This window comes from Verticillium nonalfalfae, assembly GCF_003724135.2.
Source record: "Verticillium nonalfalfae strain VnAa140/NRRL 66861 chromosome Unknown scaffold_1, whole genome shotgun sequence".
Lineage (NCBI taxonomy): Eukaryota > Fungi > Ascomycota > Sordariomycetes > Glomerellales > Plectosphaerellaceae > Verticillium > Verticillium nonalfalfae.
In genome coordinates this window covers 198,734-219,091 of record NW_021167226.1, presented here as the reverse complement: position 1 = coordinate 219,091, position 20,358 = coordinate 198,734, and the positions used below count along the sequence as shown (strand labels likewise).

The 20,358-nt window shown below is 56.0% G+C and overlaps 8 protein-coding genes across 8 annotated transcripts; 4 read left to right on the top strand and 4 right to left on the bottom strand.

The window, feature by feature from the left end:
* Positions 1 to 147: 147 nt before the first annotated feature.
* Positions 148 to 1,886, top strand: D7B24_000071 (uncharacterized protein; the record flags this gene model as incomplete). The annotated part of the gene is made up of 2 exons (XM_028634336.1): positions 148 to 829; positions 889 to 1,886. The coding sequence occupies 2 exons, from the start codon at positions 148 to 150 to the stop codon at positions 1,884 to 1,886; spliced, it is 1,680 nt and encodes a 559-aa protein (XP_028499376.1).
* Positions 1,887 to 2,731: 845 nt separating this feature from the next.
* On the bottom strand, positions 2,732 to 4,266 carry D7B24_000070 (uncharacterized protein; the record flags this gene model as incomplete). Its single annotated transcript, XM_028634335.1, has 2 exons — positions 2,732 to 4,123; positions 4,171 to 4,266. 2 exons carry the CDS (start codon positions 4,264 to 4,266, stop codon positions 2,732 to 2,734), a joined length of 1,488 nt encoding a protein of 495 aa, XP_028499375.1.
* A 1,113-nt stretch (positions 4,267 to 5,379) lies between these two features.
* Positions 5,380 to 7,083, top strand: D7B24_000069 (uncharacterized protein; the record flags this gene model as incomplete). Its single annotated transcript, XM_028634334.1, has 2 exons — positions 5,380 to 5,572; positions 5,648 to 7,083. 2 exons carry the CDS (start codon positions 5,380 to 5,382, stop codon positions 7,081 to 7,083), a joined length of 1,629 nt encoding a protein of 542 aa, XP_028499374.1.
* A 1,788-nt stretch (positions 7,084 to 8,871) lies between these two features.
* On the top strand, positions 8,872 to 9,982 carry D7B24_000068 (uncharacterized protein; the record flags this gene model as incomplete). The annotated part of the gene is made up of 4 exons (XM_028634333.1): positions 8,872 to 9,064; positions 9,246 to 9,274; positions 9,336 to 9,482; positions 9,590 to 9,982. The coding sequence occupies 4 exons, from the start codon at positions 8,872 to 8,874 to the stop codon at positions 9,980 to 9,982; spliced, it is 762 nt and encodes a 253-aa protein (XP_028499373.1).
* A 789-nt stretch (positions 9,983 to 10,771) lies between these two features.
* D7B24_000067 (uncharacterized protein) lies at positions 10,772 to 12,204 on the top strand (the record flags this gene model as incomplete). The annotated part of the gene is made up of 3 exons (XM_028634332.1): positions 10,772 to 10,972; positions 11,051 to 11,841; positions 11,895 to 12,204. The coding sequence occupies 3 exons, from the start codon at positions 10,772 to 10,774 to the stop codon at positions 12,202 to 12,204; spliced, it is 1,302 nt and encodes a 433-aa protein (XP_028499372.1).
* A 232-nt stretch (positions 12,205 to 12,436) lies between these two features.
* On the bottom strand, positions 12,437 to 13,903 carry D7B24_000066 (uncharacterized protein; the record flags this gene model as incomplete). Its single annotated transcript, XM_028634331.1, has 8 exons — positions 12,437 to 12,506; positions 12,567 to 12,793; positions 12,842 to 12,875; positions 12,945 to 13,034; positions 13,141 to 13,240; positions 13,304 to 13,566; positions 13,624 to 13,689; positions 13,746 to 13,903. The coding sequence occupies 8 exons, from the start codon at positions 13,901 to 13,903 to the stop codon at positions 12,437 to 12,439; spliced, it is 1,008 nt and encodes a 335-aa protein (XP_028499371.1).
* Positions 13,904 to 15,186: 1,283 nt separating this feature from the next.
* On the bottom strand, positions 15,187 to 15,909 carry D7B24_000065 (uncharacterized protein; the record flags this gene model as incomplete). The annotated part of the gene is made up of 1 exon (XM_028634330.1): positions 15,187 to 15,909. One exon carries the CDS (start codon positions 15,907 to 15,909, stop codon positions 15,187 to 15,189), a length of 723 nt encoding a protein of 240 aa, XP_028499370.1.
* Positions 15,910 to 18,925: 3,016 nt separating this feature from the next.
* D7B24_000064 (uncharacterized protein) lies at positions 18,926 to 19,852 on the bottom strand (the record flags this gene model as incomplete). The annotated part of the gene is made up of 1 exon (XM_028634329.1): positions 18,926 to 19,852. One exon carries the CDS (start codon positions 19,850 to 19,852, stop codon positions 18,926 to 18,928), a length of 927 nt encoding a protein of 308 aa, XP_028499369.1.
* Between the last annotated feature and the right edge of the window lie 506 nt (positions 19,853 to 20,358).

The following is a 20,358-nucleotide window of genomic DNA, read 5'->3' as shown; positions in this document are numbered from 1 at the left end:
GGCCACTTCGACTGACTTGAGGGTGTGATGTTGTATAAAGCGGAATGAGGATCTTCCCTGCCCGCCAGCTTCGGCTGACAATCGCGGGTTCTCGTCTACCTAACTGAACGACCCGGCTAGACTGGTACTGTGTTCTTCACACACGCGATGAAAGCTACCGCACTCTTCTGTCTCGCCGTTGCGACGGCTGCTGAATTGGTCTCAGCCAAGCCAGCCCCCGTCTACAACCAAGTCACCCTGAAGGGTTACGGTTCGTTCTACGGCACCGTCGTCAACGAAACAGTCAGCGGCAAACCTCTGGCCTCGACAGTCGATGCTTGGTTAGGCATTGACTACGCGAATCAGCCCATCGGCAAAAGGCGCTTTAAGAAGCCTGACTGGCCAAAGGCCTTTCGAGGCACCAAAGCTGCCACGAAGAGCGGCAAGTCATGCGTCCAGCGAGCCACGGCATCGGTTCCCCTGGAAAGCCAGTCGGAAGCATGCCTTCAGTTTGAGGTGTTCAGAACCAAAGGTGTTCCGCTGGACAAGAAACTCCCCACGCTTGTATGGGTCCACGGTGGCGCATTCAACAATGGCAATCAGCAGGGTTTCGACGGCGCTGCCTTTGTCGCCAACTCGAAGGAGCCCCTGGTTGTCATCACTTTCAACTATCGTCTCGGCCCCCTGGGATCACTGCCTTCGGAGCTTTTCCAGGATGCGGACCTCCTAAACCTTGGTGTGCTGGACCAGCAGCTGCTCCTGCGCTTCGTTCAGAGGTATGCGGCGTCATTTGGAGCCGATCCGAAAACTGTGACGCTGGGCGGACTCAGCGCTGGAGGGCATTCGGTTGGTAAGTCTGGCAGTGGGGTGAAAGTTTGTGACAGCACACTGACCAAATTGGTCTCACAGGCATCCACCACTTTCATAACTATGGCACGACAGCTGGAGAGAAGCTCTTCGCCCGCGTAATTTACGAATCCGGTTCCGTCACAGCAAGGACCTTTCCTAATGCCACATACCCCCTCTACCAGACTCAGTACGCCGAGTTTCTCTCGTCCGTAGGTTGCGATGGTCAAGCACGCAGCAAGGACATCTTCAAGTGCCTTCGCAGCGCCGACGTCGGCCGGATCCGAGACGCCGGGTACGATGTGTTTGCCAAGTACAATCCCGTCATCACCTGGCCATGGCAGCCGGTCAAGAACGCGGCGCTCTTCGAGAAGGCCGGATCTCAGTCTGGATATGACGAGACATTCTTCCACGTCCCCACGCTGGCGACGTCCGCAACGGACGAGGGAAAGGGGTTCATCCCCGGCACCCTCGAGACGGAAGCCGAATTCGTCGACTTCATGAAGACGTCGGCCCCCGATCTGACGGAGAACGACCTCGCGCTCCTCGTCAAGCTGTATCCCGACCCGGCGACGGACGCGAGCTCCCCGTACACAAACTCCCCGAACAGCACGCAGTACAACCGCCTCGCCGCCGCCTGGACGGACTTTGCCTACCGCTGCCCGGTGCAAGAGACGGCATACAGGACGTCGGCGGCGGGCGTGCCGACGTGGAAACTCCGGTGGAACACGAACAACGGCGCGCCCGCGTGGCAGGGGATCCCGCACGCCATCGACCGCACGTATGCCTGGGACGAGCCCGGCACGCAGTACCCCGAGCAGGGCCGCGCGTTCCACGCTTATCTCGCCAGTTTCGTGCTCTCCGGCGACCCGAACACGTACAGGGATAGCGGCACGCCTGAGTGGCCTGGTTATACGCCATCGGGCTATGGCGTCGAGTCGACCCCGCCCAAGCAGCTTGTTGTGCAGCCTGATGGGCCGGCTGTGGAGGAAGATGCCGTGCGGAGGGAACAGTGCTTGTTTTGGAGGGATCCTGAGAGGGCGCCGAGGCTGAATAAGTGAGCAGAGACGAGACACATGAGTGATGAGGTGTTGCTGCGCCCTTGACTTTAGGAATGATATCTTGATGTTACGATTGGTACCCAGCTAAGCTACAAGGCTGAGGCTGCGCTTGAGCAGGCAGTTCACTGAGAGTGTCGTTCGTGCTCGACATCATTTCCTTCTTAACTAAGGGCACGCAGCCCTTTAGCTAGATTCTCCCTTTTTCTCCTCTATATCTAGTAGTAATACATCCACGGCCTCGTCTCGATGAAATGCCTTGCGACAAGCCCCCACGATTGAATGGCATTCTTCAACTTTGAGCAACCTTGGAAGTGCTAGCAGCTTCAGGGACGAGGCCAAACCTATATCTCTCCTTGCCATTTCATTAGCCCCTTAATTACGGTGCTCAATACTGATAGTCTTGAATATGAATAGTATTAGGAGTCTGTGTGCCCAGTTGAAAGTAAAGGGATGACCTGGGGCGTTGCTCATTGCCCTGACAGCTATCCTTGCGGTTGAGATTCATTCTTTCTGAGTTGGAGAAGTTGCGCTTCACCTGAACCTTAACTTCTGGATCCGCTTATGTCGGTATAATTGAGCCTTTTTACATACTGTGCCAAGGCTGTGCTTCTCGCCTGTTAAACTCTTAATGTCCGGATCTCACATCATTCACGGTTGAAAGCAGGAAACCCAGGGTTCTACCAGACTCATTTGTCAAACACCAAGTTTTTCTTGACTTCTTCTTCAGAATTACACATTTAGGCAATCAAACGGTATTATAGCAACTCCTCGAAGTGTTATTGGGTGATATGAATCTGGGTCTCGGTCGTTTCACGGGTGTCCCGCGCAACATCGTATGGAAGCATCTACAGCTCCTCCTTGGTCATGGAGTACCTCTTCAACCCTGGAGCCTTGGTCCTCAATCTGTAGGCAACAACACCATGCCTCGGCACCTTGGCCTCAATGACGCCCCTTGCCTTGACTGAACCAACATGCTTGCCGAAGAGCCGCTCATCGTCCTTGAGCAGACCCTCCTTGTACGGCAGCTCAGTCGAGTTATACCACTTAGTTTTGTCGAACAGCTTCGCCGCCTTGTCTCCATCCTTCTTCTCACTGGCGTCGAGAAGGCCCTCCGCAAAGTCATCGGACATGCGGTTAGCCCAGAGATCGTAGATCTGCCACTCATGTTGCACCTGCTCTGCCGAGCCCCCCGGACCATCCCTAACGAAGACCTCCTCGAGATCAATCTTCATCTTACGGTCCTCATCCGCCGCATTCAAAAACGCAACGACCTGGTCGCCGTTTGCCAACCACCCACTCCAGACCTGCGTCTCGCCGACGCCGTACTTGTCCTTCTTGACGTCGTAGTCAATGGCCACGCGCAGAGCTGACCTCGCCGCCGGGTCCTGGCTCACTGCGATGATGGCCGGGTTGTTCAGAATCGTCAGCGCTGAGGCAGAGAGCTTCCTCAGGTCGGTGCCAATGAGCAGCGGGCTCTTGACGAGCGCCCACATGGTGAAGTGCGCCTTGTACTCGTCATCTGTCATGCCACCCTGCCCGACCTCGAGCATATCGAGGTCGTTCCAGCCGCCGGGTTGCGCGCGGTCAGCATAGGCGGCAACCTTGTTGAGAATGTTCAACACGGAACAGTGCGTGCCCCACGATGTGCACAACGGGTTGCTCGGGTCCTCGCAGCTACAAAGCACGTCTGGCCGAGAAAACGAGTCATAGATGTCGCCTGACATGCGCCACGAGTTGGCAATGGAAACGCCCCAAGAGTAGACGTAGTCCTCACCCCAGTTGCACAGAGAGTAGACCATCGGCCTGCCGGTGGCATTCAGGGCTTTGCGCATCGTGTCGAAACGGTCGAAGGAGACCTTGGGGGACCCGTGGCGACCCATGGAATAGCAGTTGTCGTATTTCAGATAATCGACGCCCCAGGCTGCGAAGGACTTGGCATCATTCTCTTCCCAGTCGAGAGAGCCCGGGTAGCGGGCGCAGGTCATCTCACCAGCGGTGCCGTACATGCCGAAGAGCATGCCCATGTCATGGATGGCGTCTGAGACCGCCTTCATGCCACTCGGAAACTTGGTGCGGTCCTCGTACTGGAAGCCATCCTCACCTCGGCCGCCGGACCAGCAGTCGTCAAGAACGACATAGTTGTAGCCCAGGTCGCGAAGGCCAAGGTCGACAAGCTTTCTGGATGTGTCTAGGAGCAGAGCCTCCGAGACGTCACACCCGAGCGCGTTCCAGTTGTTCTGATACGGTGAGCATGTTTGTCACCGGCACAGAGTGACGCACGTACCCATCCCATCTGCGGCGTCCTTGCGAGGCCATTGTTTAGGGCGCTGACAATACCTATTAGGGACACGATGGTGGACGTTGTGGCAAGTGGTGCCATGATTGCGATGAATGACGGAGAAGCTATATGTGCGTGTATCCGACAAGGGATGCCCTGGTTCAGGATTGAGTCTTGGGCAAGTAATTTAGGACAAGGATCGGAACAAGGCTGGAAAACAGAGCCCCAGGCTTCAGATCAAGCTATGCAACATGATTGAGGACGAAGGGAGTATACCGGCACCTCTGTGCTCGGGTCGTCGAGCTTAATAGACATTGTTCCGTAGAATGTTCTCTTGAAGCCGTCGAAGCCGGCAAGCGGCGGGGAACGGCAGGGGAACTCGTCGGTTTACTTGCGGAAAACACCCGCATACGAATGGTACGGGGAGAATGAGGGGCATTTCGGCGAATTTGTGTGTTGCCCCGCAAAGCTTCGACCATCGATCAACTCCTTGCGTTGGAGTGCTTGGTTGACAGCTCGAGCCCCTGGGCTTTTTGGCGAGCGAGAGATTCAGCGGCCCAATCATGGATGCGACTGAATGGTTCTTGTCACCAACGTCGCATTCCATGCTCGATCACTTGCTGTGAAGACTTGTTCGCGTGGCATTAGAGTCGAGTTTTCCGCACGAGTTTTCCGCCGAAAAGAAAACCTTGGTGCGGGATAGCAGACTTGACTCGTTGTGTTTGCGCTACGGGCGACTGACGATGATCTCTGCCTCCCGGAACCTCTCATGGTCGCACTCACGCGGAGCCCCCGCACTGCATCGCATTTGATCCCCAGACCTCCTGCCCCAGACTAAATACCTCTAGCGTGATGTTTATCGACAGGCGAGCCCCAAGGTTGGGGACAAATGACAACTCAGGCTAGTCTGGAGGCGGGCTGAATGCCGCGAATTTTGCGCCAACGCCCAGACTTGTTTGACCATCCATGAATAACATCGCCTCGTCGCCCATCGTCTCTCTCATACTTCGCCTCCCACAATCGTCATGTCTATATAGGAAATGACTGCCCTCGCCATCTGAGACGACGGTTTCTCTTTGAAGTATCATACCATTCTCTCCACTCACGGCATCAACAACCACTTGGTTCTCTCTCTCGTCTGTCCCCAGGCACCGAGTGGACGAGCACCACCACCACCACTGCGACCATCACCAGCCAACTGCGGCGGTGTTGAAGATGGCCGGTACCACGGAGAAGATGGACAATGTCCAGATCGAGGATGCTACCCTCAGCGAGCCCACCGTACTGGCGGCCCGGGCCCAAGAGGCTGTTGAAGCGCAGCATGCCATTACCCTGAAGGAGGCTCTGCGTGCCTATCCCATGGCTATCTTCTGGAGTTTGATGGTGTCCATGTGTGTCATTATGGAAGGTGCGTCTCATCCGTCCCCTTTCTGTGGTCCCCTGTTGGATCTGAAGAGAGAGTACTGACAGAGTCGGCCTATAGGTTACGACACAATCCTGATAGGCAACTTTTACGCCTACCCCCAATTTGCCAAGAAGTACGGCCAGTATATCGATGATAACGGCAAGCATCAACTGTCAGCTCCGTGGCAAGCTGGTCTCAGTAACGCCAGCGGTGTCGGCTGCTTCATTGGCGTCCTTCTCAACGGTTACCTCGTCGCCAAATTTGGTCAGAAGAGGATCCTCATCATCTCGCTGTTTGTGCTGTCGGCCTTTATCTTTATGACCTTCTTCGCCCACAGCATCGTCATCCTCATGATCGGTCAGTTCTTCTGCGGCCTCCCCTGGGGCGTCTTCGCCACGTCGGCGCCAGCCTACGCTTCCGAGGTTCTGCCCATGAGCCTCCGCGTCTATCTCACGAGCTGGACCAACATGTGCTTCATTATCGGCCAGCTTATTGCTGCGGGCGTGCTCGCAGGCCTCGTCGACCGGCCCGACGAGTGGGCGTACCGTATTCCCTTTGCTCTGCAGTGGACGTGGCCCGCCTTCCTGATCCCCATCCTCAGCTTTGCGCCCGAGTCGCCCTGGCACCTGGTTCGCATGGGTCGCCTCGAGGATGCCGAGAAGTCGCTGCGCCGCCTGCAGCGCGACGACGTGACGGACGGGTCGTCCAAGTTCAGCGTCAAGGCGACACTGGCTGAGATTGTGCATACCAACAATGTCGAGATCGAGCTCACAGCCGGCACGAGCTACTGGGACTGCTTCCGAGGTACCGAACTGCGCCGCACGGAGATTGCGTGCGTGGCCTTTGCCGGACAGGTGCTCGCCGGCTCTTCATTCGCCTACAACTCGACCTACTTCTTCCAGCAGGTCGGACTCGACACGGACCAGACGTATTACCTCAACACGGGCGGCACAGCCATGGCGCTCGTCGGTACGCTAGTCAACTGGTTCTGTCTCATGCCTTATTTTGGACGCCGGCGCATCTACCTCTGCGGCATGGCCACCATGGCAACAGTGCTGTACATTATTGGCATCCTCAATGTCTGGACGGATCGCAACTCGGTGGGCATGGTGCAGGCAGTCTTGACGCTCGTGTGGACCTTTGTCTTCCAGCTGTCAGCGGGTCAACTAGGCTGGGCCATCCCGGCCGAGATTGGCTCGACGCGACTGAGGCAGAAGACGATCTGCCTGGCGCGTAACTCGTACTATGTCATTTCGGTCATCTCGCAGGTCTTGCAGCCGTACTTCATGAACCCGGGCGAGCTGAACCTGCGTGGGTACACGGGATTCATCTGGGGGAGCACCGCGTTCGCTGTGTTTGTGTGGGCGTTCTTCCGTCTTCCCGAGTCCAAGGGCCGCACATACGAGGAGCTGGACTACCTGTTCGCCCACCTCACGCCGACCAGGAAGTTTGGCTCGGCCAAGGCTGAGATTTTTGGAGCCGAGGGTACGGAGGGCAAGATGATGGCTGAGTAGAGCGAAGCATGATATCCACTGTGTTTGATTTTGGGTTGGTGGTGTTTCAAGTTGTTCAACACTGATAGATGAATGAATGAATGCATACAGTTCAGGTTCATGCAGATGCCCGTTGTGATGTGTGATTCGATATCGTTGCCTGGACCTGGACTTGTCAGGAGAGGAGGACATCTCCTCAGGAAGGAGCAATGGACGGACCATTTTGATGACATAATCGTCATTCTGTATAGAAACTTGGGGGAGAATACTGTGCCTACCTTGCCTTATCCAGGTACCTGAGGTACCTACCTACCTTAGTCAGTTGGGCAATTGGGTAAGGTAGGCAGCGAAGACGGACTCGCCGATACAGTGTCGTTAACTAGCCTAGACGCCGAGCACTGTGTGTGCAGAACAGGTCAAGTCAGTTAGCGTCAGCCAAGGAAGTCGCGAGTCGTACCCCACTTCCCAGTTCTGGCCACTCCGGTGGTCAGGTCCTTCTTGCCTGCCAAGTCAGTGACCCTGTCAGCCTGTGAATCAGTGTCAATCAATCCTGCCGCCGCCCACCGCCCAACTCCCTGGCCCCCCCCCCCCCACCGCCAGGTCTCAGAAACACTGCCAGCAGCAACTATACTGGCCAGTTACGCCATTGTACGTCGGCATCGTCTGGGTCCGCGTATGGCGCCGGCTTCCATTTAGCCAGCCTTGCTTTGGGCCGCTACAGCCCTCGCGCGCATGGCAGACAAGGGCGAGGCACCACTACGGCTAGGCGGGAGGCTTTAATGACGACAAGCGTCGTCTAGGGGCCAGCCAGTCGAGGCACCCATGCTTTTGTCCCTCTATCGCCGACGGGGCAGCATTGAAGACAAGCCGTGGCAGAAGAAACCCCGAGCGCTGAAGACGTGGGGTTCACGGCAATAGCGAACATTCACGGAGCCAGGACTGCGAAGGAGCGGGTCACTGAAAACTGGGCGAGAGCGAGTCAACTATCCATCAACCAAGCGAACGACACTGCAAGTCGGCCATCTCACGCCTCAAAACATGGCCAATGCCCATCGTTCATGCCTTTGCCTTGAGATCAGCAAGGGACATCAGGCAAAAGAAGGGGAGCGAACGAACCTGACGGCTGGCGTCAGATCCAGAGAATGCGCATCTCGCAGCCGTCCCGTGTTGCCCATGCTGAGAGGCTGCAATGCCTACAGGCTGACTTTCCGTGCTGATGGCACTGCTGACGAGACTGGCAGGACAGTCTGACGGAGACTTGGCTCAAGGTACAACGCGCAGCGCCTGCCCTGATCGTCGCCCAAACCTCCGCTCTTTCGGACGTTACTGGCGCCCCGACTCGCCGCCATGCCAGATTCAAGCGCTCATCACTACCTAGTCAACACCCCCCTCAAGGAACGCTGATCAAGGTTCAGCAGACGACCCTGGCGGCCCTCGCTGGTCCTGATGGTGCTGCTGCCGTCTTGGTCTTGGGGGACTTGGGGACCTCTACTGGTCCCCCCCCCCCCTTCCGTCTCCACGACTAAGCTCTTTTCAACCTGAACCTGATCCACGCCCCCATGTCAGGTCCACCGTACAATCGATCCGATCACATCTGATTCCTCGACCTTGCTCCAACACCGGCCGGCCTCTGTTCTGACACTGTCTGACCTCTCAGCAATAGCCTTCTTGACTTTCAACGGCGCACCACCCGAACGGATCCCCTTCTTCCCTTACGACAACTTTTCGCAATTTCCTGCTCTGCCGTCTGCTTGACCAAGACTTCTCGCCGTCTTTACACATCCTTCTACTATCGCACAGATCACAGCAATGCCCATCCGCAACCCCTTCGCCCGCAGACCCGGCGCTGCCATCGGCGTTCAGGATGAGAACGCCCGGCCTATCGATGACCGTCTCAACCCCTCGCACCCCGGATTCGAAAAGGTCGACACTGTCGGCTCCAAGGCCTCTTCTGCTCTCAGCATCAACAGCGGACCGGACAATGGCGAATACAAGATGAGCGGTACGCGTTGCTGTTCCCTCTGCTCTTTCCCCTCATGCCTCCCGACCCTCCCTTGAGTCGACCTGCCCACCTCTCTCTCTCCTCACCTGTGCGCTGTGCCAAGTCGCAACGCGCCACCCACCAGCCCACCCGCCTTGCATTCGTCACGAGACCCTTGACTGACATGAGCACCGCCCACCAGTTGTCAATGACAGCGGAGTCTACCTGCCGGTGAGTGCAGTCGCCGTTCCTGGGCTGTGAACCGTCTGGGCGTTACTGATGCTGTGCACAGCCGTCACCTACAGAAGAGAAGGCCGCTTGGCCCAAGAAGTATCTCTCCTCAGCCCGCAACTCGACAGACACGCGCAACGGCAGCGTCGGCGACATTGAGCACTTTTCAATTTCTCGCGAGTCTTTCGATTCCTATAGGCGATCATTTGTATGTCTTCTCCCCCTTGCCGCGCCCGATGCGCCGCCCCACCGGCATCTGAGTCTGCTCGCAACCGGAACCTCCGGAACATATGGCTAATTGTATATCTGCTCCAGGACATCTCGGCCCGGTCGCCGATGCCGTCGCATGACCTCCCGGCGCGCCAATCTCTCGACTCGCACCGATTTCCCCGTCTGCCACGGTCGGCCTTTGATCGCAAGGCCGCCCACGAACCGCCGACGGTGGAGGAATCTCACTTTGAGGACGTCGGCCTTAACGACGACCACAAGCACGGACAACCACAGCGCAAACGCGGCCTCTTTGCGCGGTTTGGCGACTCGAACACGGATCTGCACAAGGAGACCCCGTCGAGCCAGCCCAACAACAATGCCATGTCGCGGTTCCTCGGACGCAAGCGAGGACAGAGCCAGAGCGGCCAGGGCGCCGAGCTCGGCAGCATGGAAAGGCCGGCGACGGCGACGCCGGTCGAGGCGCAGGAGGTGCACTGATGGCGCGTGAGGCCAGTTTGAGAGTCATGCTGGCCTTTGTTGTATCGGTTATAGACTTTCGTTTATTTGCTTGGGAAGGCGTTCAGGACGGGGTTCCATGGGACATCAAGTGCGGGTCGGCAAGGAAACGCATTCGCTACGGTTCATGGGAGAAAGCAGGATGCGGCAAGTTACGAGGGCTGACTGCCTCGACGAGGGCCGACTGCCTCGACGAGGGCCGACTGCCTCGACGACAGGGGATGCAGAGAACACAGAGACGGCAAGAAACTGGCAGGGAAAAGACGATGCACAAGAGGTTGCGATTGGGCTTTTTTTAATGGTAATGAGACATGTCAACTTTCAAGACGATCGTCTGGCGCCCTTCCGTGTCGTAGCCTTCATGGGCCTTGGCGGGGTTCCGAGATCGGGATCTGCCCCGCGGCCCCGGGGTCTTTGTGCCCCTCTCGAAGCGCAATGCCCAGCATCGCCAGGGCGCGAAAAGGGGCGGCGGCGGTGGGAGGTCAGAGAGGAGGACTGAAAACATTCACTTGACGTGATCGACTAGCTGCTGGATCGCATGATGCACACATGCACTCATGGCACCAGGACCCATCTGTTCGGCATTTGTCACCATGGACGCCCCCCACATGGCGGGATTCGACGCCAGCGAAAAAGCCTCCATCATTCATGGGCATCAGAGAGTGAGTGAGTGTCTGAGAGAATAAAGTCGAGTCATCGCCACAACATCACCAACACCACGACCACGGCTGCTATCGCCATCGTCACCGCACACACACTCTGCGACACACCATGTCGAACACCAACCCTCAGCCTACCGCCTCTGGGCACGCTTCTGGTGCCCAGCCGAAACAGCTCTCGCTAGCCACGCGCGCCATTCACAGCGATGACCACATCAGCGCTCACCGCGCCATCGCGCCGGCCATGCACGTCTCGACGACGTTTGAGTACAGTCGCAACCCAGATGATCTCAAGCACTGGGACAATACCGATGTGCGTTTCGTTCTTCCCTACCCTTTGGCCTTAGCGGCAGGCGAAGAGAAGTGAGATGCAGAATGCTGATGAGAGCAGCCCTCGGCTCCCCTCGACTCGCACATCTACTCCCGCGCCACGGCCCCCAACACGACGCGCCTCGAGGCCATCCTCTCGTCAGCCCTCAACGGGCCCTCGGTGACCTACGCCTCAGGTCTCGCCGCCTTCCACGCCCTGCTCGTGCGCCTCAACCCGCGCCGCATCGCCATCGGGCCCTGCTACCACGGCTGCCTCGGCATCGTGCGCCTCATGAACCGCCTCACGGGCCTCGAGGCCTTTGATCTGCCGCTCGACCCGCACGCCGACTCGGACGTCTGGGCCCAGCTGCGGCCCGGCGACGTCATCCACGTCGAGACGCCCCTGAATCCCACGGGCGAGGCCCTCGACCTCGTCGCCTACGCCGAGCGCGCCCGTGCCGCCGGCGCCTACCTCACCGTCGACGCCACCTTTGCGCCGCCGCCCCTGCAGGACCCGCTCGCCCTCGGTGCCGACGTCGTGCTGCACTCGGGCACAAAGTACTTTGGCGGCCACTCGGACATGCTGTGCGGCGTGCTCACCGTCAACCCGGCGCGCGCCGCCGCCACCGCCGCTGCCGCTGCCGCCGCCTCTGCCGCCGGCAAGGCGACCGAGGAGAAGGAGGACATGGCGACGCTGCTGCGCTTCGACCGCATCTTCCTCGGCAGCGTCATGGGCAGCCTCGAGGGCTGGCTCGGCCTGCGGTCGCTGCGCACCCTCGAGCTCCGCGTCCTGCGCCAGTCGCAGTCGGCCGAGCAGCTCGTGGCCTGGCTCGACGCCGAGGCGCGCCGCGACGGCAGCCCCGCTCGCGCCTCGTGCTGCGCGTCAGCCACGCGAGCCTGCAGCCCGAGGCGCGCGATCCGGACAGCTGGCTGCGCAAGCAGATGCCCGGCGGCTTCGGCCCCGTCTTTGCCTTTTACATGAAGGACAAGAGGCACGCGCGCCGGCTGCCGAGCAAGCTGGGACTGTTCCACCACGCGACGAGCCTCGGCGGCGTCGAGAGCATCATCGAGTGGCGAAGGGTCAGCGACGGCGGTTGCGACGAGAGGCTGATGCGCGTAAGCATTGGTGTCGAGGGGTGGGAGGACCTGCGGGACGATCTTGTGGAGGGGTTCGCGGCTCTGATCAAGGAGGATGAGACGCCTCTGGATGATTTGACGGGGTCTCTCGTCATCTAGATGCTCTCGGCGTGGTAGACGGCGTGCATTAATGGCAAGACAGACATATCAACAGTCGCGAGCTGTCTGCCTTCAAGTGAATGGTTTGTCAAGTTGAAACTCGAATTTTGCTTCCCTATGCCTAGACTTGCACCCACGTGTGATTCTACCTAGTATTTCCCGTCTGTGCAGACACCGAGGCAAATGAAGACGTACATTGCAGCGCAAGTCATCCCAGCCTTGTCCGCGGAAATCAGAGAGGAATATGCACTGAGCCATCTGGCGCCACAAACTCCGGCAGCATGTAACGTGCGGAGACAAGGCTGCTTGTTGTTAGCATGTAATTCCCAATTGCGGGGACACACACATGCAGATGGACGTACCTAAACTCATACGTAGCAGTAACCATGGTGCGGCAGGCATCGCAATATCTCTTGACCGTCCTGTTGAGCATCGGCGCCTGTTCTGTGGCGCGTTCGAGAACCGAGGCCGCCGTATCAAACCGGGCTACCGAGTCGACGAGACGGACCATCAGCTCATCTACGGAACCCTGGAGGTCCATGCCTTCTTTCATCAGGGCGCTGACGGCGTTGATGAGGCACATGGTGCGCTGGACCGGTGAGAAACCATTCAGTTGTGTGTCAATGGCGATACTCACAAGCTCCTTCTTCAGAGAGAGAATGTCGTTGACACTACATGCAATGTCAGCTTCCACCACATAGAGATGAGGGGCTCTCGAAGCGGCTTTTGCGACGACGTACATGATGATGGCAATGTTGGCCTCCCTCCAGACGTCACGGCGGGCCTGGCTGTTCATAATGTGCTCTGGCAGATGCTCACCAATGATAAATCTGATCATGTTAGCATGCATACGTATGGATGACTTCGGGGTGCACCGACTCGACAAGACCTGTCAAGGTGTAGACAGCCGTTGTTCCAAGGCGAAGATCAATGTACTCATCGTACTGCAGAATCTTGCCTGAAATCCGGTGCTCCTGTTCCAGCCCTGAGCATGTGATGAAGACGTCGACTTCATGCAGGAAGCGCTCGGTTATCTCTGTGTTGATCACTCGTCAGCATACCACTCCTCCAGGGGAAAACCTAGAACCAAAGGACGAACCCTCGGTAAAGAAAGAGGCTACAGCGCGGCCAAAGAGCTTGATGGCCTCATTCACACTGTCGATTGCACAATCCGCGAATGAGGCTGGGCTGCGCAGGTATTGATTGAAAGAGGCCATCGTTTCTTGGCGGTAACGATTGGCCTGCTCCAGATCATCAGCGAGATCGTACTCCGCTGTGTCAATGGTGTCGTCCCACAAGAAAAGCCATATTGTGTAGTAGGAAAGAGTCTTCAACGTTTCCCAATCAACGTGTGGGTACCATCTTGCAGAATGATTAGCAAGACTAGAAAGGGTCTATCACTCCAAAAGGGGGACGAACAATGCACAGAACAATGCAAGATCTTGGCTCTTGTGCTGGGCAACTCGACTCGGGATACTCAGCATGCTGTAACATCTTAGCAACCCGTCCTTGCCAAAAAGAAAAAAGTACACAGAACCTACCGGGTGATGAGCTCATTAACAAACTCCACCAGCGCCAGGTAGTGTATGTTTCGTACAGTCTGAGGCCAGTGCTCGAATGTGCCTCTCATGCTGGGAACATGGAGAGTGCGGCCATGCAGGGCCCGGGCGATGGCCTCTCCGTTAATCTCGGTATGCATTGCGATGGCGATGGCAACCCAAGGAGATCTCTATATGAAGATATAGATTCAAGTCAAAGGAAGGTATGGAGAAGCGAAGGGTGGCAGTAATGACGGTGAGACGACCAGAGCTGGCTTGTGTTGCTGTCGAAGAAGAAAAAGGTTTGAACGGGAGCAAGTCGTGGTTTTGAAAGTCGGTTATTAGTCCAGCCGGTGAATGAAATGCCCTGACTGATAATAATAAGTATACCTGGTTCACAGTAACCTAATGACGCCCCTTTCTGTAGGCATCGAACATGAAGGTGAGTGGACGTCTTGTCGGAGCTAGGAGGTTGATTGGAATGTAGACAAAAAGCTGAGAATGGTTTAAGAGGTAAACTTTCACTTCCTATCCGCTCATAGTGGGAGAACATCCACAAGTCTGGCGAGCCTGACAGAGCTGCTCTTTTACCCGGTAAAGAGACATGCAACGGACCGTTGGGTAGCCACTGGCCGGCGAGCGGTACGCAAATTTGGCATGTACTGCATCGGAAACAAATGACTACACAAAACGATACGTAGCCAAGGACAACATCAAAAAGAGCAAGTACACAAAGACTAGGCTAGGGGCCAAAATCTTGGGGTTCAAACTTTGTCGTCATCTTCTATCGCCACTTCATGATGGACTCTAATTCGAACTATCGATTTCGACGGCGGACAAGGCTAACCTCCTGTCTGCGCCCAGTTGGCCGAGCATAAGTTCATCCTGGGGCTGAGGTAGTTCGGGGTAGTCTCCTCATCTTGAAGCCTTCGCTGCCCTTACGTCGCACCATGTCTGGTTGCGCAAGCGTAAATAGCCCTAGAGTCTGTGCTTGAGACTTGCAGCATTTACTGAATCTGTCCATCAAGCGAGGGCTGAGACTGTGCCCTAGGAGATAACAAGTCGGCGCAATCGAACGCTTCTGGCAAGGATCACGCTTGCCTGCACTCGATTATGCGGCGTGCCGCCGCTCCTTCACAGGCCAAGCGTCAGGCGCCTCGCCTAGCGGGAGTCTATTGCCGAAACCTCGTGGATTGTGCGACTGCAGTCTGATAGGAGGCTGACGCACATGTAGATCCTCATGCGGGCTCTACAAGACGGCACCGGGATGCGGCGTTGCAAGCAGGCGCTCTGCGCGACTGAGCAGCCCGGACCGGCTTGTGGCCAACGGGCTCAGCGTCAGTCTCATCGAAATTTTGGTGTCTCGGCCAAGTGTCAGGCGGCCCTCATATCGTCGAGGGCGCAGCACTTGTTGTTAAGTACTTCTAGTGCCAGTGGTGTCCTCTCACGGAGTTCCTTCTTTTACAAGATCCGTAATCGTGACTATTTCGTATCCTCGCCTCTTAATTTCCGGGAGGACCTCCCCAAGCATCGGCACAGTCCAGCTTCTCCTGTCGTGGCAGATGATAATGGCACCTGGTCGCAGCATACTCAAGATGTGTCGGGCATTGACTCTTGGCCGGCTGATCTGGGGGTCGTGGGGGTAAATGCTGCCGAGCACCATCCTGTAGCCCAGCTTGTCGATCAATACCCGCATGCGATCGCTGAAGAAGCCAGAGCCCGGTCGGAAATAGTTCGCTGGCGTGGGAATGTTTTCGTAGTCGTACACGCTCTTGATCTTCCTGCTGACACTCCTTATCTCGTTCTCGAGCTGGGCGTCGGTCAGCGAGCGCGAGGGCTCGTCGTGCATGGCATGGTTGCCAAGTTCGTTGCCGTCTCGTATGATTTCGCCGAGAGCGTCGAGGCGGCTCTCGACCTGCGAGCCGATGACGAAGAAGGTCGCGTGGGCGTCGTTCTCGCGGAGGAGCTTGGCGATCGCAGTCGTGTGTTCGGATGGCGCATCGTCGATAGTCAGGGCAACGATTTTCCGCTGCGTCTCAATTTGCCACAGGACATCAGGCCACTTCCGCTGAAAGTGTCGGATGAGGGCCGCGGGCGGCTTGTAGATGACATAGAAGGGGATAATCAGGAGTACGCAGAGCGCGAGAAGGCCGAGGAGAGTCGCCATTCGGTTCCGCCGCACGCGTCTACGCAGCTTGGTGGGTAATCGTAAGAGATGGAGTCGTGGCGCCATTGCTCTCGCTCAGACCCGTGAGGCATGAGGGGAGAGGTGATGGAAGCGAAGGGTCGACGTGGACATGGTGTTTGTCATGGGTGCGAAACGAAAGCGCTGATGATCGATCGGACAGGGGCCCAAAGACGGAGCTTGAGCTCGGACGCATCGTGTTCAGGGGTCTGTGGCTTTGCGAGTCTTCTTTGTGGCTGGTACGGACATGGGTCCACTTCCACCGCCAGAGGCAACTTCACAACACGATGCTGGGTGTAATTCACCTGACACCGCTAAGATGTCTTTAAGATTCGTGGCTCTTCTAGGGTATACACTTCATAAGTGACGACATTTGTTCCAAATTTTAAGTCATCAAACAAATTAATATCAAAAAACAAGTCTAGCAAAGTTAGCGACATGTACCAGATCCAGCACAAGCCATGAGTGAGCATTGGCCTCACAACACATGGAAATAACAAGCGGCATGCAATCGCTAACAACAGCATCGCGTTTTCTCTCGGCAAACATCCATTAATCAAGAGAATGAGAGATACAATGCTTTGCTATTCCAGAAACTCGTTGGCTCGGCAGTTCCCTGATCTCCGACGTTTGCCTTCACTACCTTACCTGGAGGAAACCCTTTCAAGTGCCACCTAGCTTACCGCCAATGAACACAACGCAGCAGCATAACTACAGGCGCGTCATTGACATGCGTCTTTTTTTTTTAATCTTTGAAGTAAGCCTGACAATAGCCATGCTTCTGGTGTTGGCCTGCAACAATTTCGATGCATGAGATTGGTAGATGAGTTTTGGAGTGCAATTTCCGTGCGAGGAATCTGTCATGAAATTCGACAAATTCAAAGAGACTGCCTTGTTTGTCACAAGCAGACACCAACATGGCTTGATCTTCATAATTCTTCAAAGGTTCATCATGGCGACCATGTGAGCGGACGTCTGCTCGGAGGGCCTTAACTATGCCGAGAGAACTGTAGGCGTTGATAACGCTGAATTCATGCGAACCATTTACTAGAAGATTTAGATCTAACACGTTTCACACATTTTCAACGCTCGTAAAGCTTGCTATCTTGAAAAATTAGTCTTTTATGACACCGACGCATCGAAGCACGAACATAGACCTGAAGCTCAGGTGCTCCATGGGCCACAAGAAATACACGTCAATCCCGTTAGCAGCTCGCAAACGATTTTTTACCAGCCATGAAGGCATATCTACTAGCTTTGCTAATGTAGACACGGGAAGCGATGTCGGCCTCGTGAGAATAACAGTCACATTCCGCTGAGGTTCTAAAGCTTTGATCTGTGGCACCGAATCGTGTCTGCCCATGGGCTTCTCGATTCACCACAGGATTTCTGTGTGTCAGTTCACTGTTGGGATCCTTGAGGAGCGAAAGGCTCCATTGCTGAGGGCCCAGCTCTGGGTAGCGATTCCCTGCCCTGGAAGTACTGACAAGTGATATCGTGATCAGGCAAGACGTGGGGAATGAAAATTTTAGTCATCATGTCATTTCATCCATGTCAGCTCTATCGTCAACCTGAAAAATAGGAGCAGTGAAACGTCGACGCAGCATTCATAACAATGATATTCGGACACAGAATCGAGAAGGGTAGGTTGGTAGTCAACATACGTTACGTCCAGCTTTTATGCGAAATAATGCGACTGGTAGCCACAGAGATGATTTGAAGACGAAGACGCAGTTGGTTGAATCCATGAATTGTAACAAGAGAACGCCATGAAGAATTATTGAATGAAAGATTTCATACAGACCTCCAACTCTGATACAGAAAGTCGTACTAATGATTACCACTTGCCTTCTATTTTGACCAAGGGCCGCACGTTCCATGCCTCAATTCCGTTCTGTCTCTCCACCCACGGTGAATGCGCGATACGGGGTTTTAGAAAGACTCTCCCGAACGTCGGCTCTAGATCCCCATAAGACAATTCCAGGAGAATACCTTCCGAAAAGCGTCAACTCACCAAGGTAATGCGTGTCGTAGGGCATGGTGACATGTCAAGTGGGACTCGAATGTCATGAAGCTTTTATCCAGACTTTAGTACCCGCTCCTTTTATTCTTCGGTTAACTTTATGGATTATCTAGCATGATCTAGCATTCTATCGTGAAGAATGGCCCCAGCTGGTCCCGTTCACTGCAGCAGCTTGGGATCCAGCAAAGGAGCCACAACCCCATGCTGCAAACCTTCCCTCACCCTGCACTGCGCGCCCTGACAATGACGTAGCATCCCCTCGTTTCTGCCGTCAGATTACCGACTGGTCGCCTACCTGTATCGAGTTAAACCGCAGACCACGCCAGACCTGCCGATTCGAGTTGGATCGCTCGCAAGAAAAGGTGTCACGAGTGTCGATTTCGGCAGCCCTTCCGCTGGCGTACCTCCCCAAAGAGGCAATTGATCGACACGGACGCCCACAACCGTCCGGGACACCTCCGTCCGGGGGCGGGGTCGTCAATCAATCTGAACCGTGAGGGAACCCCACGCATGGCACCGGCAGATGTGATTCCGGAGCCACCCAGGATCGTTTATCCAAGGCTACACCATGGAACACCGCAGTGTTCGAGTTCTGCCTGGAAACAACCCATCAGGGACAGTCACATGGGGCAAAGCATTTCAAAACGTCACGAGCAAGTTGAAGGTCAAAATCGTGTCTTGTTTTGCTGCCGTCTGGCGCGAGAGGACATCCACACATTGGACTGAACATCTTCTACCAGTCCTGTTTACTCATAACGCCATTCGGAATCCATCCAAAAGGAACCAAGTCAATCCCCCGATTACTCCCCGGACCAAAATATCGCCAACCCGGGCGCCTTAGGCTGCCATGTGAACCGGAACACTCCTGCATGCCGCGTAAAAGCCGAGTCGCATGCGCGCGCTCACTTCAATATGTACAACGAATGATTCGAGAATGCCGACAAGTCGACATTGTGGCATTTGGAGCGCGTGGTTTTAGATCCACATTTCCGCTGCCGCCGGCCTGGCGTGCGACTGCGGCTGCGCGTAGCTTTCCTGGAAGAAGGCATGGAAGAGGCTCTGCACTTCACCCATGTAGTCCTCGGCGCTGTGCTTGTAAAGACCCTGCGCCTTCAGCGCCTGCTCCTCTTCGTCGAGAATGGAGTGCTTGATGCCGTAGTCCTCAGCAATCTCAGAAACTTGAGCCAGCTCACGACCAAAAGGATGCGATTCGATGATGGCAGGCTTCTGTTGCTGTTGGTACGCGACAGGAGGAATAGAAGGAACTGGCGGCTTGATGCTGGGCGTCATGGAGTTGTGAGACATAGTGGATGCGGCGGTCGAGGCGGACGATGTCCTTGAGTAGCTAAAGCTGGCCTTGGTAGAGAGAGTGTGATCAGAGTCCCGTGACATGGCTGAGATTGATCGTTGACGGGCGATAGCGTCGTAAGACGCCTTCTTGGTGTGAGAAGGGGATCGCTTGGGGATAGCAGGTACAGGAGGAACTTCGGGTACAACGTAATCCTTTGCTGATACCGGTGCGACAAAGTAGCAGGAGAGATGATTGGGCTGCAAAGACTTGGATTGCTCATCGCGGTCGACATCAGGGCTGGTGGGAGGCGTGGAAGCGACAGTGCTCGGGCTGTCTGGCTCTTCGTCTGAAGACTTGGCGGATTTGGCAGACTTGGTCGAGTTGCTGCTTGAGGTGTTCCGAGAGATATCTGGCGCATTGTACGATAGCATGTTGGTGGTGTGAATCAACTCGACGGGTGCTGAGATTTGGTGCCGGACTGAAACATGAGGAGTCTTGGTGGTCTTGCTTCGTTGGGGGCCATTCTCCTTGTTGGCCTTGTTGGCCGCGGCGGCAACGTCGATGCTCTGCTTCACCCTGCGGGTGGTGAAGGCCCTAGATAGCGACGACATGGCGAAGGTGTTTTGTTGGTGAGTATCCGACATGTGGCTCTTGAGAACAACAGCCGGCTAGGAATGAGCCTTTGGGGGAGAGGACCCTAGTAATGAGGAACCGAGAGCTCGGCTGGGTGGAGGGTCTGGGTCCGAATAGAACGTAGCGTCGGTGCCCGTTGCTCAGAATTGATACCGCCGAAAGGGTGGTGATGGTGGTGCGAGGGCTGCAGGCGTGATTGGGCCGAAGTCCAGAAGTGGCAGTTTCGGTGGGGAAGGTGCGTGTGCGCGTGCTGCAATACCTGCGAGGCAGGTAAAGGCGTGGATGTGGGCGGGTGGCGGCGGAGCACGAGCTGTCAATCGCCGAAGAATGTTGGGTTTCTGCTGACAGCGAGAGCTATGACGAATAGAAGTGAAGAAATCTTCTGCAGGCTCAGTTTTCCGGGTGGGAAAAGTTGCGTGTGCAGGAAGTTCGTGGTAAGAATCGGGGTTCCGTTTTCTCGACCGAGTTGGTGAAGGAAAGAAGA